Below are 19,872 nucleotides of genomic sequence, written 5' to 3'. Positions count from 1 at the left end.
CTAACACTTGGCTGATAGACGGGATCAAAGATGGTGAAGAGAAATAAGGTGTGGACTTAAAAAAGGTAACATCGCCTGAAAAGAAATACCTACGAGTATCGTGAGAGAAACACTTATAACCCTTTTGAACCTTAGAATAGCCATGGAAAACACACTTCAACACACGTAGAGCTAACGTATCCCGACCCAATGAGTAATCATGGACAAATGCAGTACACCCAAAGACACGAAGAGGTAAATGATATAAAGGATCTTGAGGGAACAACATCTGGCGGGGAATATTATTCTGGAGAACCCAGGACAACATGCGGTTGATAAGATAACAGGAAGTAAGAACAACATCAGCCCAAAATCGGAAAGAAATATGAAGATGCACAAGCAAAGTACGAGCAGTCTCAATTAGGTGGAGATTTTTGCGTTCAACCAACCCATTTCTGAGGAGTATAGGCACAAGAGGACTGATGTAAAATACCATAAGATGACATAAACTGATTCATAGGAGTAGAGAAGTATTCAGTGGCATTATCCGTCCGAAGTATTTTAAGAGACACACCAAACTAATTTTGAATTTCAACATAAAATGTTTCAAAGACAAAATAGTTTGGAACGAGCTTTCATAAAATAAAGCCAAGTACATCTTGAGAAGTCATCAAAAAAGGTACAAAGTACTGAAACCCAAATACAGAAGTAGTTCAACACGGATCCCATATATCAGAGTGGACTAAAGCAAAAGACATATCAACCCTATTATTAACCTGTCGGGGAAACGAAATGCGAGCTTGTTTTCCTAGCTGACACGACTCAAAGGACAATAAAGATAAACTAGAAAGACTTGGAACAAGCCGACGTAACTTAGAGAGACTCGGATGACCTAGCCGTTGGTGTAGTAGTTAAGGAGAACTGGAAGTGAAACATGCAATTGGGAGTGAAGGTGGTGGAGGGTGGTCAAGGTGGTACAGTCCATGGAGCTCAAGTCATTTGCCAATCGTCCTCCCTTCTGCGGTCCTGAATAGAGAATGAATCAGAGTCAAATGTTATTGAGCAGTTCAAAGTTTTGGTTGATTAACTAACAGAAACAAGATTAAATGGACAATGAGGAACAAAAAGAACGGAGGATAAGGGAACATATGGCAATGGTTGAGCATCACCGACAGCCTTAACAGAAACTCGTGACCCATAAACTAAAGTAACATCAGGTAATGGGGTAGACTTATGAAATTTGGAAAACAATTTTGGATTACCAGTAGGTGATGAGATGCGCCAGAATCAAGGACCCTTGGTCCAAGAGAGGTACCAGTGTGGGCGACAGAGGCAACGGGTGAATGAGGTGACTGCTTTGAAGCTTGGTATACAAGATATTCCTTATAGTCTGAACCAGTCAAAGTGACAAATTTACCCAATAATTGAGGAGTTTCAACCTGCGCAACAACAACCCGAGGTGGCCGGCCATGCAATTTAAAACATTTATCACAAGTATGGCCCCATTTGTTACAATAAGTGCAGCGTGGACGATAAGTCCCATGAGGACTAGGATCACATCGCATATGTGAAAAAGGTGAAGCTAGTAGACTTGTCTCCAGAAAAATAATCGGATGTGCCACAAAGGAGACACGTAATAAGCAAAAATAAACATCATTAAGAGTAGGAACTATTGAGCTGAAAATAAGTTGATTACGGACCGGACTCAAATCTGGACCAATACCAACTAGTGCACACACCATATAGAATGTATCACGCTAAGAAAGCTTCTCCACAGCCGTTTACCCTGGAGGTAAAACTGAATTGAGTTCAGCTTTGATGGATGAAAGTTTACCGAGATATTCTGGAATCGTCGATCCGGGTCGACGAAGATTGACCAAATTAGATACTGCACTGTAGAGGCGTTGAATATCATTGGTATATAAAGTCTTCGCATGTCTCTAGAGATCATAACAATTTGTACAATTGGTAAAAATTGGATGAAGGCTTGGGTCAATAGATTGCCAAAGCAAACTGCATAATAAAGCATCAGCCTTAAGCCATGCAGCTTTCTTAGTGTCAACAATCTGAGCGAAAAAAATAACAAGGTGGTTTTCCAAACCTTGATCCATACACCATATTTGGACAGCTTTAGACCAAGAGCCATAGTTAGAACCCCCAACCATTCGTTCGGTAGCAATAGCCGGGGTTGTAGAAAGAACACCCGTAAAAAAAAGTAAGTAGACATGTTTGGGGCAATATTTGAATTGAAGAGAACTCTATAAATTCAGAATCACAAAAACAACGAAATCTAAGCCATAACCTAATAACAATCCAACCTAGGAGGAAGAAATCCGAAGAGTCTTAATAGACAACCAAACCAAAGGAAATAAGAGATGAGAGCGCAACAGGCGGTGCCGCGGCGGTCGGCGCTGCGGGGTAGGGTGGATGACGGGATCACGTTGGCTTTGATACCATGAAGAATATCGATGTTTTTTATTAACGTCAAAAATAAAGAATAATTTTACAATATACAAACTCCTAATATATTAAAACTATACAAAATACCTAAACTGCCTTCATACTAATATAAATACAAAAATACCCCTATACATAATATATCTAACATACTAAAGATTAATTTTATATTCAAAATACACATTCACACCTATTTATGTGATATCATACAATTATCCCAATTCAAATTTTTTAATATTCAAATTCCAACGAAAATTCCAAACACACCCTAAAGTCATGTATCAAACAGAACAATGGTAAGTGAAGAGACACATAATATAGAATATTCCCATAGCATCCTAAAATTTGGTATGCACTTTGACGGATGAAGTATTTAGCATATCCCTATGAAATTTTTGTAAATCCAACAATCTCTTATGGATTAATATACTCTGCATTAAAAAAACTAAGATGCCCATAGCTATATATATTAACTGTTCATGAGTAATGGGGTTACGGTTAATAGAGTTTAGGTATGGTAATCCTCGACTATACATCGGTGCTTAAAGGTTAGATAGTAAATATGTTATGGTATCATTGTAGATGGATTTGTAGCAATCTAACCTCTGCAGCACCATCGAGTTACATTAAAGTTTTTTAGGAATAAATCTATCACTCATTAGAGGTACATGTAGACTTATTATAAGCATACAAATATATTTTATAGGTTCACGTTTTCCTTTTTGTAATATATATTTATATATCATGGTATTATGGTTGTTTAAAGATGAGATTGTTTGATAAGAGACGTATCTCAGCTCTAAAGTGACAGTTACTTAGATTTACAGAGTTCAAAAAGTATATGTTTTAATCATTACAATGAAATGATGAAAATTAACATTACATTAAGAAATATCGCATAAGTTGAAACTAAAGCTTTAATATGTTACAACTCAAACTCATTTGCCGAATATGACAACTACTAATCCAACCAACTCAAACTTGTTTTAACCAAGTATGTTAAACATGTTTTAAACATCAATTCATCAACTATTGGATAGAAATAACAAATTGTACTAATAACACAACAACTAGAATAATTTCAAATACAATGATAGACTATGACACACAACATAAACCTTATTTTATGTACCTTAGGTGTTTCTCCTTCATCTCAGCCTTCAGTTAAACTATCTTAATTTGGAAGAAATGTATACCAAATTTGGAGATAAGCTTTTTGTATTCTTTCTCGGGCCTATCAACATTTAAGCCAAAGACAAAAGTCTATAGGAGTATACACAACTCCGATTCAAATTTATGACACAACTATCTAGGTATGTAATTTTATTTTAAAGGAATGCTAATGGAAACCAAGACACACATTATATGCCCTTTGTTGTAATGAAAGGTATTTAAAGGCATTCATACATAATAGATTTTCAGAAATTGATCAAAGAGATGCATCAACAACCAATACCATGATAGATACATCGACCAACACCTTCGGCATTTATAAATGTTCTTCACATGAAAAATAGGTGCCTTCGGTATTTGAAAAAAAAAAACAATCGAACACCCATAACTTCTCTAGCATTTTACACACACACAAAAAACCCTTAACTAATAAGATGAAAATGAAGTACTTCTTAACACAATAAGGTCACTTACAATTTAAAACAAATCAAAATAACCCGTTTCTAAAACGATAATGGGATACGATGATTAAGTAAATTAGGACGATACCAAATCTTGTACAAACCCGACAAAAGCACAAAACAAACAGATTATAGCACATCATGAACTCGAAAGCACAAAATTGAAATGTTGATTTTATCAAATACAAAAAACTTACTTTTGAAAACTCCATTTAGAAGAAAAAAACTTCTTTGACATTTTGAGAAGGTTGTATGCAACTTCATTTTATTATCTTAGTTCATTTTTTATGTGGAAAACTTCAAGTTCATCGGCGAAAGTTTCACGGGTGACGGTTAGTGGCGACGGGCTGAAGTTTGGACGAGAGTTCCTTTAAAAAAAAAGGGATGGAAATTGTGTGATTATGAATATTTTATTTAATTTTTTTGTTATTTATGTAACCGATGATAGTATATAAATAATAAACTCACGTAAATTAATTCAAAATCAAATTTGGACAGTGGGACAATTTTAGGATGTGTAAATAGAGAGAACATAACTTGACATAAATTCAACGAAAATACATAATATATTCGTTACATTCACTCATGATTCCATTGACAAAATGAGTACTAGAGAGTGATATATAAATATTTTACAAAAATAAAAGTGCAATGTTTTCAAATATATATATTTTTTTACTCATAGAGATTTAAATTCAACTCCCTTTTATTTAACATATTTATAATAGATTTTTTTTTTTTTTTGTGAAAAAATTGCTTATAATTTACTTGTTTAGAAAGTCAGTACTATATTTCACGGTAATTTAAAATTACACAAACTTTTCTCATGTTTTAATATACAATAACTTTTATAAATTAAAAGATGCTTTTTTTTTTAAAAAAAAAAGTATTTGTATAAAATTTCCTAAAATAATTTTATACAATATTTAAAAAATACAAATGAATCTAATACAAATTTTCAATTATAAGAAAAAATAATATAAATTCTAAATCATAAAAACAAATAATAGTACAAAATTTTTAAAGCACATTTTGATTGTAATTAGGGTTTTTTTTTTAGTATTTTATTATAAATAATACTACTTTCGTCCGGTTCTAAGAGTCTCATTTACTTTTTGCATGTTGATATTTGAATATTAATTATTATATCAAAATATAGTACAAATTAAGAAAAAATTGTAAAAATATTTCTATTAGTGTCTTTTAATACTAATAGAAGAACATTTGTACAAACAATTATACAAATATAAAGATATTTTTAATATTAAGTACAATGATGCAAAAGGCACATATGACCGTTAGAGGCGGACGGAGGGAGTAATAATAATAATAGGCAGTAAAATGAAATAAAATGCACTAGCAGACCTATCAATAGCATAACAAAATAAATTTAAGGCAAAACTGCCTATGTCCCCTGTGGTTTGAAAACTCGGCGTCATTCCCCCTGTACTTTAAAAACTGCGTGGTTCTCTCATGTGTTCAGAAACGTTGCGCGTAACCCCCTAAACGTTAAAAGATAATGGAAATTGGTATGCACGCGCGGATTAAGCGAGTATTATTAGGATAGTTTCTCTTAAAATACCTAAATTACCTAATTTACCCTTATGGCTCTCATTAAGTTGTAACATTCTCTCTCCATCGATCTCTCACCAACGAAGCAAACCCAGGTCCCAAATCTTCTCCTCGACGTTGCTTAGCCACGGATTTCAAATTTCCAGGTACAGATTTCTATTGAAAACTTGATGTTTTTGTTTTTGCCTCTTTTCTTAGCTTCATTTTTCTCTTCATTTTGGGGATCACCATTGAACATGAATAAAAAGCATAACAAATGTACAAGTTGAAACCCCAAATCCACCTCTATGACAAATCGAAGAACTTCTCAACCTGAAATTGCCATAGTCTGTGAAAACAAAGACAAAATGCAGAAAACCCTAACCCGTGAAAAAAAATCGAGATAGAAGATAACCCAAAAAATCGGACCTGGAGTTTCTTTTTTTGTAAATGGAGGAACGACGATTTGGGGGTGATGGTGGGGGAGAGATGTAGGTGGGGAGGGGTAGGAGAGAAGTGAGGGAGAAGAGTTAGGTGAGTTATTTAAATGAAGGATCTGACGGTCCATTACATATAAAACTTAACACCGTGAGGTTAAATTGATCAATGGGGAGAATGTGCAACGTTTCTGAAAACACATGGGAGAATCACACAAATTTTAAAGTACACGGGGAATAGCCCGAGTTTCCAAACCACAGGGGGATATAGGCAATTTTGCCTAAATCTAAAAATAAAAATTCTGAAGAGAGAGTTCGACTATAGATTTACTTAGGGGTGTTTGAGAAATAGTTTTTTAAAGAGCTTTAGCTTATTAAAGAATTTTTAGCTATTTGACAAGTCAAAAAGTTAATTTACGTGTGTGATAAATTAGCTTCCTAAAGGAATTTTTTGAACAAAAAAAAAAAACTAATTTCTAAAAGTTAATTTATCCGGAGTTTTAGAAGTCTTTAATTATTTTTTATTCGACCGTAGATTTACTTAGGGGTGTTTGGGAAATAGTTTTTTTAAGAGCTTTAGTTTATTAAGCAATTTTCAGCTTTTTGATTGGATCCAAAAAACTAATTTCTGAAACACTGCCTCCGTCTGGCTTTAAATGTCCCATTTACTTTTTGCATATTAATATTTGAATATGAATTATTATATTAAAACGTAGTATAAATTAACGGGAAAAAACGAAAAATACTCATACTAGTGTCTTATAAATAACATTTGTGCAAACAATTATACAAATATAAGAATATTTTTAATGCTAAGTATAATGACGCAAAATGTAAATGAGATTTAAAACCACGGAGTACTTAATTTTAATATCCTAGACTTAATTTATCAAGTTATAATTTTATTTTTATGAATTTAAAATAATTACTATTATTAATTATTACATATAAAATATTGATTTGTAAAATATATAAATTTATTATAATTAAATCAAATAAAAAAATAAATATTATTAATATGTTTATATATTTTTATTAATATAAATTTTATATTAAAAATTAATAAATAATAATTGAGATAATAAAATATATATACCAAAGGTTTATTATTTTATATTTTACACAATTTTAATAAAAACTTATTATTGTTTTTTAATAACAATATATTTTTTTCATATTTAAAATATATTTTGGTGTAAAGAATTTTTTTTTTTTATGTAAAATATAGAAAATTGGATAAAGAATATAAAAATAATAATTGTGTTTAGTGTATTAATATTTTTGAAAAATATGTGTAGAAAAAAATTATTGAAAGAACAAATCATATATATATATTTTTTATAATTTTTAATAATTAATAAAAAACTTCTAGTAAATTTTAAAGTAAAATAAACAAAATTAAATATTTTAGATTATAACATATTAATATTTTTAATTTTCATTTTAGGTATAAATAAAATAATCGTTTTATTAAACACTTTAATACAAAACTAATTAAATTAATTAATAACTAATTAAATAAGCTAAATTACTAAACCAGCCAACTTTTTTAAATACCTAGACCAATTTTTTTTTTTTTTTATAAAATAATATGTTTCTTTAACTAAAATTTTTAAATTTTATTTTTTTACTCAAACATCTCGTTGGACATCATTTTAATATCAATTTTAAACAAAAATGTCACACACTCAACCAAAAAACACATTTCAATAAATATTTATGAAGACTAAATATATATATAATATATTTTAAAAATAAAAACCCTGGAGAGAGAGGTGTCGCGGCTGGTCAGTCTCATCTGCTTCCATTTCTGCTTCAGAAACCTAGATCTGCACTGCACTGCACGCTTCATTTCCCGATTCATTCATCGATGTATATGGAATTCGTGTGGACAAATCCAGACCGGCAGAACTAATTTTTGTAATGGCGGCCTATATTAAGTGGGTTAACAGATCGGCGTCCACGGCTTTCTCGCCGGATGGCGCCTACATCGCCGCGGGGACGATGGCAGGGGCCGTGGATCTGCACTTCAGTTCCTCCGCCAATCTTGAATTGTTCGAGCTTGATTTCGTATCCGATGAGCGCCAGCTGACCCCGGCGGGGACTGTGCCGAGTTCCGAGCGGTTCAATCGGCTTTCGTGGGAGAAGGGACCCGCTAATTCGGAGGAGTATTCACTGGGGCTCATTGCCGGTGGCCTCGTTGATGGCAATATTGGGATTTGGAATCCCAAGTCCCTGATCTGGTGAATCTTCTTACTTGGAATTATCATTGTTTTTGGGTGATTTGTATGGCCATTTTGATTATTTGGTTAATTCAACCAGACGACTTATGCAATAAATGTTGTTGTGATCTCCTTTGAATATTGATACTTCAGTTTAAATTGTTTTACTGAAAATTATTGTTAGGGAAATTACTAATTGACCATCTGATTTTCTGGTTTAGTGCGGCAGCATTTGAGTAAAAAAATTCGTAAATGTAAAGCGTCTTCTGGTGCTGTAATATATTTTCCACTGTAACATCAAATGGAACCTCTCCTAGTTCTGTTAGGATTCCTATTTATGGGCACAATATTCAGAGGAATTGTTGTTGTTGTGGTTTTTATTTTATTTATTTATTTTTTAGTGAGAAAGGCCAATGCTAGGAAAAGTTAGTTGTAGTAAGCCTCTATCTCAAGTTCAGAATGTAGCAACAATTAGTATTGATTTTGCATTGTTCATTAAGGTAGCTTAGTGAGACGCCTTTGACAATGTTTTTAGAGATTTATTTAGTTATTTTTCCCATTAAATGGGAAGGTTTGATGATCTTTGGAATTATATGTGTTTGTTTCTTGGTGAGCTCGGTAGAAATAGAATATAACTAGTTTCTCACGGTTGATTGTCCGTAATGCCCATGTTCCTTCATGCTTGTGGTTTTAGCAGTAGGATTTCACTATGTTTTGTTTCCTGAGCAGTGAATAAATATGTATTTTGCAATGACCAATATGCACAAATGGGGCGCCTATGTACGGAAGGTTTCAAAGACATGATGTGAAATCTATCCAGCTAGATCTAAATAAAGGTGTCAAGAATGATTTTGAATCTGCAGAAAACTCATTGGCCACTTATTCTTTTTTTATTTAAATCATGTAAAAACTGTTAGGCCCGTTTATTTTGTAAAACTTAACGGTGCATTCCTGCCTAAAATGTATTGGCCACTTATTTCCAGGTTTCTGGATTGGTTGTACAGCTAATTATGGATCCATAAAATTGTATTCTGGGTTAAACTGAAAATAATAAATGTTATAGTAAGATTTCAATTGTTATCTAATTAAATATAGCATAGCAATTGGGGACCATCCTGTTGGATGCAGTTCAATGCTTTAATGCTGCCATCAACTTTCTAGATGTACGTAACTTGTGTAATTTTATGATGCCTTCTTCTCTATATCTTTCAATGGCACAGCAAGAAGGGTTCTGATACAAGTGAGAATGCTTTTGTTGTGAATCTTTCTAGACACAAGGGACCTGTAAGTTCCTGCTGCCTGCTTTCATATTTTTGAAACTTTTATTACGTTGTGTACATGCGTGTGATGGGATATTATGTTTGGTTCAGGTTCATGGCCTGGAGTTCAATTCTCTTTCCCCAAATCTACTTGCTTCTGGTGCTGATGAAGGTGAGCTGTGTATATGGGATTTGTCAAATCCATCAGAGCCAAGTCACTTTCCGCCACTCAAGGTATGCATAGATTGATAGCTGTAGCCCATTTTTTAAGGGTCTTGTGGTTGAAAGGATGGAAATATCATATTTGGGTACATGGGTCATACCTAAGAAAAGTTGACCAAATGTCAAGGCCAACTACTCCTAATTTCTTTCCTCTAATATACAGTCAGTGTGAATGTGGTTAAATAGGAACGAGAAGAACCTTCATAAGTCTACAGTGAAATACAGTATTTTAAGTGCTGTTGGATGTTCTTAACATCATCATTCTATTATTTCTTTCACGCCTGCTTACGCAAGGCAAATGAGATTGCAATGCATCTTCTTGGTTGCTTTTGACACTCTCTGTATAACTACAATTTTGATATGTTAGCCTTACGGTAATTGTGCTTTTCCAGTTATAATCTTTCAATGAAATATGGCTAGATCTTATCTGTATTGTGATAAAACTGCATCAAATGTAATGTCCTATTAGTCTATTACTTATCACAATGTAGCGGGAGTAAGCTAAGCTCTTGCGTGTCAAACCTTTGTAGATCAAGTGGTGATACATCCCTAACTTGAGGGTTGGGTCCTAGGGGACATTATGTTAATTGTTAAATGACGCAATTAATTAAGCTCTTCAATTTTTCCTACACAGGGTAGTGGATCTGCCACACAAGGTGAAATTTCATATTTATCTTGGAATTACAAAGTTCAGCACATACTTGCCTCCACTTCAACTAATGGGACGACTGGTAAGTAAGGCATTAGATTCTACAAATGTGCTCCTGAATTTTCAGTTCCACTTACATACATTTTGTTTAACTACAGTGGTGTGGGATCTGAAGAAGCAAAAGCCAGTTATAAGGTTAACACTTTTCTCTTCGACATGGATCTCATTCCCATTCTTTGTATCAACAACAGATCTTGGATTTTGTCTCCTTTCTGATTTATAATGTATCTACCTTGCAGTTTCTCAGACTCAGTCAGAAGAAGGTGCTCTATTCTGCAATGGAATCCAGATATGGCAACTCAGCTTATTGTTGCTTCAGATGAAGATAGTTCACCTACTCTCAGGGTAATGAATATATTTATGCTGGGTTGGTTTTCTGGGTACTCTATATTTGAGAAATGCTTATACTTGATCTTTGTAAATGACATGATTTGAACTTCAGTTGTGGGATATGCGAAATATCTTGTCTCCAGTGAAAGAGTTTGTTGGGCATACTAAAGGTTCGTTAGATGACACCCCTAGTTTCTGTTTATGCTGTTACATTTCTCTCTGTTATATACGTTCAAGCTTAACCTTGAACTGCTGCACAACATTTAACATTTTAGTTTCAAAGCATTTTCTTGGTCAATAATATTATTACCTTTCACTTGTATATTTTTGTGAGCAAGCGAGTTACGAAACATAGCATATATGTGAAGTCATTTTGGATTGTAACGTGATTTGTTTTCTAGTGCAACATTGCCAACTTTAGACATGTAATTCAACATGAGTGTGCTGCTGTTTGGTTTGTTGTTAGGCTTCAAAATGAGTTGAAACTTGAGTTATATGCTCTATGGCAAGCTGGAACCTTTATATTTACTAATAGATTTTTCTTTGCATAATTTCTGACAATTCATTTTTCGGTGCATGTTTAGAATATGTTTATGTAAGTTTTGTTTCTGTATGCCTTGATGCTGCTGAGATAAACAAAAGTTTAATAGCACAACTTCGGAATATTACATGACTAGTGCTGCACTAGTCAGGAATAAGTATTGCTCCTGCCATTTGCCTCATCTTTTGTTTATGTTTCCTTCCATACTTATAGTAACTGATTGGAGCAGATTCATGTTGTTATGATTGCTTTATGAGTTACTTTTAGGAGGTCCACTAATGTGCATGCCTGTTTCACTTGCGGCAGGTGTGATTGCTATGTCGTGGTGTCCTATAGACAGCTCTTACTTGCTTACTTGTGCCAAAGATAACCGTTCCATTTGCTGGGACACAGTAACTGGAGAGGTGAGTATTCTGATCTCTTATATTTCCTTGACTTGAAGGAGTTATACTTTCCATTCATATAGCTCGTAAAGGATTTCCTCATCACCTTCATACTCTGAGTTATCATTTCACCACTTGTGACTGTTTCATGTGAAATTCTTTTTGTAGATAGTAGCTGAATTACCTGCTGGGACCAACTGGAATTTTGACGTGCACTGGTATTCTAAGATTCCTGGAGTCATAGCTGCATCATCATTTGATGGGAAAGTTGGCATCTATAATATAGAGGTTCTTTGCTATTGCTTGAAAGTTACTCAGTGTCTACTTTACTTGCAATTTTTGCCATTCAATACAAGTTCGTCCATGAGACAGAACTAATACCCTATTATTTAGTTTTAGTGAATTTGGTCCCATGTTATATGAATGTCCATCTTGAACTGGAGAATCTCATAGCTAAACACCAAGTTTTATTTTTGATATTCCTGTTCAAGTTTTCTTCCATTTGTGAAGGAACACAAGTCATGGTTATATTATGCACAAATTAGATACTGCTCATGTTATGAAATACATATTGGATACTATGTGAAGCAGTTGCAACTGTGATTTCACATTTTTATATATTGAGAGGCCCTGTGGAGTTTTTGATAATAATGCCTCTATATTTTTCTCACTGTAACTGCAGGGTTCTGGTCGAGAGTGTCTTGAAGGGGTTAATTTTGGGGCAGGTATCATCATGTGACATAGATGGTAAAATGTTGCTGTTATATCAATCTCTGCAAATGAAGTAAAAAGTGGAATAAGTTGTATAGAGTCTTTGCATTGTTCCTGGTTTTTTCGTCATCTAAAGTATAACTGCATTGAACATTTTCCATTTCAACCCGTAAGTTGACTGAAGCAGATGGTTGGTTGAGATAATGTTAAAAATTAGATATAGTTTCACTCAATCTCCAAAATCAAGTAGGTTGTATTTGTATCTCCTCAATATTTGCTTACAATAAACTATGGGTTTGTTCACTTTGTTTTTCTCAATGCTACAATTCCCGATAAATATTATTACATTATATACACACATTACTACAATATATATAAAATATACACTCTATTCATTCGTAAAAAGTCAACAATTCAATACGAAATATTATTTTTTATATTACCAACACGATTCTCCATATCTAACATAAAAAAATACATTCATCTAAAAGTACAAAGTGAACACACCCATAGTGTGTATGATATATAGTGTTTTCCGAAATATATTTTTCTTAAGATCTAGCTCTGCTGACAACAATTTATATGTGCTTTACTACAGTAATGCAATTGAAACTTAAATACTTAACCTGTGACCTGCTATTATATCGTATATCCAGATGTTGGCTTATGCTGGCAATTAAATAATTTGAGATGTAAAAATATGCTTTTATGTGTTAATTATGTAATTGTACTTCATACCATGTCTTTTATAGCACCTTTGAGGGCCCCCAAGTGGTACAAGCGAAAATCTGGAGTCTCATTTGGTTTTGGAGGCAAGCTTGTGTCATTTCAGGCAAATGAGTCTCCTGCTGGATCTTCAGAGGTGAACTGAAGGAGTTCTGTGTTTTTCATTTTGCTTGACATCTTACCCATTTTGACCATTTTTTCTATTTTCAGGTTTATGCGCACGACTTAGTTGCTGAACATGGCTTATTTAGTCAATCATCTGAATTTGTTAAAGCAATAGAAAATGGGGACAGATCAGCCCTGAAACTACTGTGTGAAAGGAAATCTCAAGAGTCTGAGTATGTCTTGTAATTCTAGATTTGTATGGATAGAGGTTATATGATATTGGCTTATTTTCAAGACTGTCAATCTATTATTCCTGCACAGATCTGATGAGGAACGGGAAACATGGGGCTTCATGAAGGTTATGTTTAATGAGGATGGGACTGCAAGGTCAACGCTGCTGTCTTATCTTGGATTCAGTCTGCCAGCTGAAGATAACAGCACTTCTCAGAATGATGCTTCTGAGCAAGCAAACTCTGTTACTCCTGATGCGAGCACTACTGTTACGCAGGGAGGATCTGGGTACAAAGAATCTGCTTTATTTGCTGTTGACAACGGGGAGGACTTTTTCAACAATCTCCCAAGTCCAAAGGCAGATTCTCCACTGTCAAGTTCTAAGGATGAAGTTGTTGGAGATTCTGTGAACGAATCACAACAAATTGATGGACTAGAGGAGAGTTGTGATCCTTTATTTGATGATGCTGTTCAACATGCTTTGGTGGTTGGAGATTACAAAGGAGCGGTAGCCCAGTGCATTTCCGCGAAGAAGTTTGCAGATGCTTTGGTCATTGCACATGTTGGTGGCTCTTCTTTGTGGCAACAGACACGTGATCAGTTCCTCAAGATGAGCCGTTCTCCATACTTAAAGGTGGTAAAATCATGTTTGTAGTCAACATGTTGCATCCCCTCCCTCCCTCCTATTTTCTACGAGACTGACCCATCTCTTGTTGCTGATTGTCTTTATTTGTTTCTGTGAATTTGTTGTGTCAGGTTGTTTCTGCCATGGTAAACAATGACCTAATGAGCATAGCAAACACCCGACCTCTAAAATCATGGAAAGAAACACTTGCTCTCTTTTGTACTGTAAGTTTTCTCTCCCTTTGGACAGAGCTAGAGTTAGTAAATGCATAGATGTGTTATATCCAGTGTGACGTGGTCACACTTTAAACTTAAAATTGATTGACAACTCCAGGTTCACATGGGCTTTATTTTTGGATTACCTACTCACTCTTTAACAAATTGAGCATGCAAGATGTAGTCAAGATATATCACATTTAAACATCTCTCAATGTTAAACATTTTACACAATAAGATCAACTGGGTTGTTTGTGTCCGAACTGGAGCTGTTTTCTGTTTTGTAGTGTAATCTCTTATAACCTCTATAAAGAGAGGTGATATGGTATGCTATAGAAGGTAAGTACTCATTTGAATAAGCATGTAAGTGTGCTTGAATCTAGTCAATGGATGGGTCAACCATTTATTCTGGCTTAATATGGAAACTCTGAATCTTTGAAGGAAAGCAAGTGATGATGAGTCATTGGTAACAATGAGGTGCAAAAGAAGGCTACATTAGGTTCAGGAATTTGTATTTTATGTCAACTTGTGTAATGGTCTGAATAAGCATATAATGTACATGTAAATAGTAAATCAAGTAGCAATCAGATATTTGTCAAGGTTGCTCCATTTCATCTTTATGCTGCTGGAATGCATGTTTGCATTATAACTATTTTATACTGCAATATAATTATATAAATGCATGCATGTATTCTTATTGAGATGGGGATGTTCTGGTGTTAGAATTAGTGAATCTTGCTGTATAATGTCTTTTTAAACTTCGATTGTTTTCTGTGATACAGTTTGCACAGACAGATGATTGGACTGTATTATGTGACACTCTTGCTACTAGATTGATGTCTGCTGGTGATAAAACTGCTGCTACTCTGTGTTATATATGTGCTGGAAATATTGATAAAACAGTGGAAATTTGGTCGAAGAACCTGTCAACAGAACATGAAGGGAAGTCTTATGTAGATCGTCTCCAGGTAACTTCCAGGTTGTTAAGGTTGTGAGGATGATTGGTTCATCATTTATACAATGCTCACACATAATTATTTACAATTTTAAGGATTTAATGGAGAAGACTATTGTCTTTGCATTGGCTACTGGACAGAAGCAAGTTAGCCCCTCCTTATGTAAATTAGTTGAGAAATATGCTGAGATATTAGCTAGTCAAGGGCTTTTAACAACAGCCATGGAGTACTTGAATCTTCTTGGAGCAGAAGGGCTTTCTACTGAACTTATAATCTTACGAGACCGAATTGCTGGTTTAACTAAGCAAGGTGTGCTTTTGTGCCATCTCTTATCTGTTCAATATTCTCTTCCTGCTCCACCCCTACCCAAAAGTTTCCATATACATATATATATATATATATTTTCACAATAGTTAAAAGAAGTTTAATCTCTCTCACATGTACTATAAACATATTAAACATATTTTGTGCTTTCATGTGCCAAATTGTTCAGTTTTCTCTTATACAGTCATTACTCTACAGCTGAAGTGCTTCTGCTTTTATCCTCTCCTTGGGGGTTGAAATAGTTGACAGGTCATGAATGAACTGTTTTGTTTTGTGTGATTTCAAAATTTTTTGGGTCGGCTTTTCTTTTCATACAATAAGCAATTCAAATGATAATGTGGCACATAGCTACAGCTTGTTTGGTGATGTTAAAATCTGTAAATATGTATTTTTAGATATATGTAGTTATGAATGGTTGATTTTATTATTTTTCCAGATCTTTTATATTTGTGTCAATTTGATGTTGTTTGTATCATTTATGCATAACATTATATGATGATCATATAATGTGATAGATGACAAAAAAATGGTTAGTTTTCAGTGCAAGTACTGTATTTGTATGTGGGTGTGTAGATTTGTGGTTGAAATAATAATAATAATAATAATAATGTATACAAAGATTGGGTTAATTCTGAGGTTTGAATTTTTCCTATGCAACTTTGAATGAGAGATAAGAAGGTATTTTGATTGAATGGTTAGCATGGAAGGCATAAGGTCTCCTTATAAAAAATACAAACCAAATTTTGTTGAAGAAAACTCAACTCTTTCGATCGATAGACATTTGTGAATTTAATTTTTTAATAAGTTGAGCATAAGCGCAACAACAGCAGACTGGATGCATGGCTTTCTAGTTTTGTTTGAACTAACCTGGGAAAAAATCCTGCCCCTGTGCTCCTATATTCTGATTGATTCTCATTAAGCCTTCTAATCTTGATCGCAATTCAGTATGAACTGATACCGATTATGAGACACAATGAGTCTAATGTGATGCAGACTTAAGGAAAATACCGTAATATCTTCTTGTCGCTTATTTAGAGTCAAGTATAGTTTGATGCTGTATTCAGATTTACAGACAAGTAGTATACTTGTGCCCGTTGCACTATTATTTATTTCTTACAGTTACTTGAAAGCTATATTAATGTTTTGTCCTGTGTATCCAACTGCTGCTTATATATATTGCAGAGAGAGAAACTGAGAAGATCGTGACCTATGACAACAATCAATTGCATGCTCCTGCATATGGAGATCAATTGAATTATGGTGGCATTAACACCTCTCCACATTATTATTCGGTATTAATTATTTGCGTCTGAGTTTCTGAAATAATACTTCATTGGTTTCTAGCTCTTACTGAGACATGTCTTCCCCTTTTTACTTCCATCTTCCTTAGGATACTACAAGATCCCAGATGCAAGTTCCAAGCAGTCCATACAATCCATATGGCGAACACTATCAGCAGCCATCTGCTGCTTCTTTTGGAAAGGGCCAAACTATTCCTCCCACATACCAGCAGATTCCACAGCCCAACACATTACAGCCTTCCATGTTTGTTCCTTCTGCAAGTCCAGCTCCAACGGTATATTTATTAATTGGTATTATTTTTTTTTTCTTTTGTGTGGCATCCAAATCTAACATCAATGCACTTGTGTTGACCATCCTGCAGGGGAGCTTTCCACCACCTCCTGTCAACAACATTCAGCCTGCTACTAAATTTGTCCCTGCAAACCCTCCTTTATTGAAAAATGTTGAGCAGTATCAGCAACCAACAACTTTGGGCTCGCAGCTATATCCAGTAAGCCACGCACTTTTTACATTTAGCTTTTTAAATTTGACCTGAATCTGAGTTCATTGGTTGTAAATTTGTTAGGCGACTACTAATCCTGGCTATCAAGCTGGACCACCGGGAGTCTCTGCATATGGTGCTAACACATCCCAGGCTGGCCCACCAGTTCCTGGGCCAAAGATGCCCCAGGTACTGGCTTCTGCTCCCCCATCTAGAGGATTCATGCCAGTAACTGGTTCAGGGATTCAAATGGCTGGTATGAATTCAGTGCAACCTCCTAGTCCTAGTCAACCTGCAGCGGTGCAGCAACCAGTTGCACCTGCTGCTCCCCCGCCTACTGTGCAGACTGCTGATACTTCAAATGTTCCTGGTAAATCTCCTGATCCCCTTAAATTACTCTGAACAATATTGTTACATAGCTGCATCTCTCTTACCTTGGGTGAGTGGGTGGATTGATTTCTTACTGTTCTCTTAAGAAGGCTGATTTTAGTAGTGGGGTCAATATAAAATGGATTAGAAGATGGATTGAATGTGATCTCTATGTATGTTTGATTTATTCAATCTGATGTATTAGTTGAATGTGGGACTTCAATTGCAATGGGTAGAGTGAAAAACCAATGCCTGAGACAATTAGTGAGATGATGAACTGGGTGACTGAAATAACATGCATGCAGTAACGATTTTGATAACTAGTGTTTGTTAGGGGGTGGGGGGTGGGGGTGGGGATGGCTCCATACTTGCATAGGCTGCAACCATCTTTGTTCTTCTCTGTTGACTTGATATTGTATAGTCTATGTTCTTTCAGAGGTAATGAATCAGTTACCTAAGTTTGTCTCATTTCACTAATTCTGATGTTCGAGGTTGAGCTTCTGCCACTAAAAATCCAATGACAAGAAAATTTGGCTGAAAGTGTATCCCCACACTGCATGCTTTGTTCGCTAAGTTCTTTCTTGTAGCCAGGAAAAAAAAATCGATATCTTCTATGTTGATTCTGTTGAAGCATTTTATTCTTGGCATTCTGTGAACTTTATTTACTTATTTATTTTTTAATCTGATGCAGCTCATCAGAAGCCTATTATTGCAACTTTGACGAGGCTCTTCAATGAGACCTCTGAAACCTTGAGTGGGTTGCGGGAAAATCCAGCTAAGAAACGAGAAATAGAGGACAACTCAAAGAAGCTAGGTGCGTTATTTGCTAAACTCAATAGCGGAGACATATCCAAAAATGCAGCGGAAAAACTCGCTCAGCTCTGTCAAGCTCTAGATGCTGGCGATTTTAGTACTGCCCTTCAAATCCAGGTACAGTGAGAATAGCCATCACTCACCCAAACATTTCTTTCACCTTATGCTCTGCTTAATCATGGGATCGACGGGTATAGGTGCTCCTTACTACAAGTGATTGGGATGAATGCAACTTCTGGTTAGCAACACTGAAAAGAATGATCAAGACTAGACAGAATGTCAGATGAATAATAGTCAAGTAGACTATGTGCGCCACGGTTTGGTTGTACACAATGATTGGATTGGTGTCGAAGAATAGCAAGATAGCATATTCAGGTTCTCATTTCTCCTTATCTTTCTTTGCAATTTCAATCTTTTTTTCGCCCGAATTTTGAGTTGGGATTGTTAAACTGAGTCGATAATAAAAAAGTTTGTGAGTACAAAGACAATGGTCATAGGTTTTTTATATTGTTTCTTGACATATGATCTCACTTGTGTTGAATTATTACCTAGTTTAATTATACACAGTTGTAATTTCTCCTCTCGACGCTCTTTATTGTTGTATAATCATTGGATTGGACTAGTTTTTTATTATTATTATTATTATTATTATTATTATTATTATTATTATTATTTTTGATCAAAGTTAGTTATAAAATGATTTTCTTGAAAATAAATTGCACATTATATTTTGTGCTTTAATTTTTTCAAGTTTGGTTTCTTTGATAGAAAATATGCATGTGAATTTGTTGTTTATAGCTATTTTTATTATTTTTTTGTAAGATACGGGAGAATCACGAAAATATTATAGAAAATAATATTTATTTTGTATTTTTTGTATTGATTTTTATTGTTATATGTATATATTAGCTAAGTATAGAAATAAAATGTTAAGTGAATATATTCATTCTTTGTAGAATATATATGAGTTTGTTTACCAAGTAATATAATATATTATTTTATATTATTGATATAATTTTTTTATGTTTAACATCAAAATTTTTATTCATAAAAAAATCCTAATATTTAAACACATTCATTTAATGTGTATATATTATATATATATTGTGTTAATATATAATATATTAAATCTTTTATAATATTTATAAGACATTGTACTATGTGATAAATACAAAGTGAACAATTAGTATGATTTTAAATAAAAAGATTATATTCTTTTATAAATTTCATATTAAGATATTTATTTAAATAAAATTCAAAAAAAAATTTAAATCAAAACCAAAGATGATT

The 19,872-nt window shown here is 34.1% G+C and overlaps 1 protein-coding gene across 1 annotated transcript; it reads left to right on the top strand.

Annotated features, from left to right (window-relative positions):
* Nucleotides 1–7,827: 7,827 nt before the first annotated feature.
* Nucleotides 7,828–19,204, top strand: LOC127262199 (protein transport protein SEC31 homolog B-like). Its single transcript, XM_051290778.1, has 22 exons — nt 7,828–8,301; nt 9,501–9,564; nt 9,651–9,773; nt 10,396–10,492; nt 10,569–10,605; nt 10,710–10,815; nt 10,913–10,970; nt 11,648–11,745; nt 11,893–12,012; nt 12,407–12,449; nt 13,188–13,297; nt 13,372–13,499; nt 13,588–14,131; nt 14,254–14,346; nt 15,120–15,305; nt 15,389–15,602; nt 16,800–16,909; nt 17,008–17,193; nt 17,281–17,409; nt 17,485–17,770; nt 18,461–18,699; nt 18,780–19,204. Exons 1-22 carry the CDS (start codon nt 7,982–7,984, stop codon nt 18,867–18,869), a joined length of 3,381 nt encoding a protein of 1,126 aa, XP_051146735.1. The 5' UTR covers nt 7,828–7,981; the 3' UTR covers nt 18,870–19,204.
* Nucleotides 19,205–19,872: the final 668 nt, after the last annotated feature.

This window comes from Andrographis paniculata, unplaced genomic scaffold, assembly GCF_009805555.1.
Source record: "Andrographis paniculata isolate CXL003 unplaced genomic scaffold, ASM980555v1 Contig65END, whole genome shotgun sequence".
Lineage (NCBI taxonomy): Eukaryota > Viridiplantae > Streptophyta > Magnoliopsida > Lamiales > Acanthaceae > Andrographis > Andrographis paniculata.
Note: the sequence above shows the minus strand (reverse complement) of the source record. Positions and strands in the feature narration are given on the sequence as shown.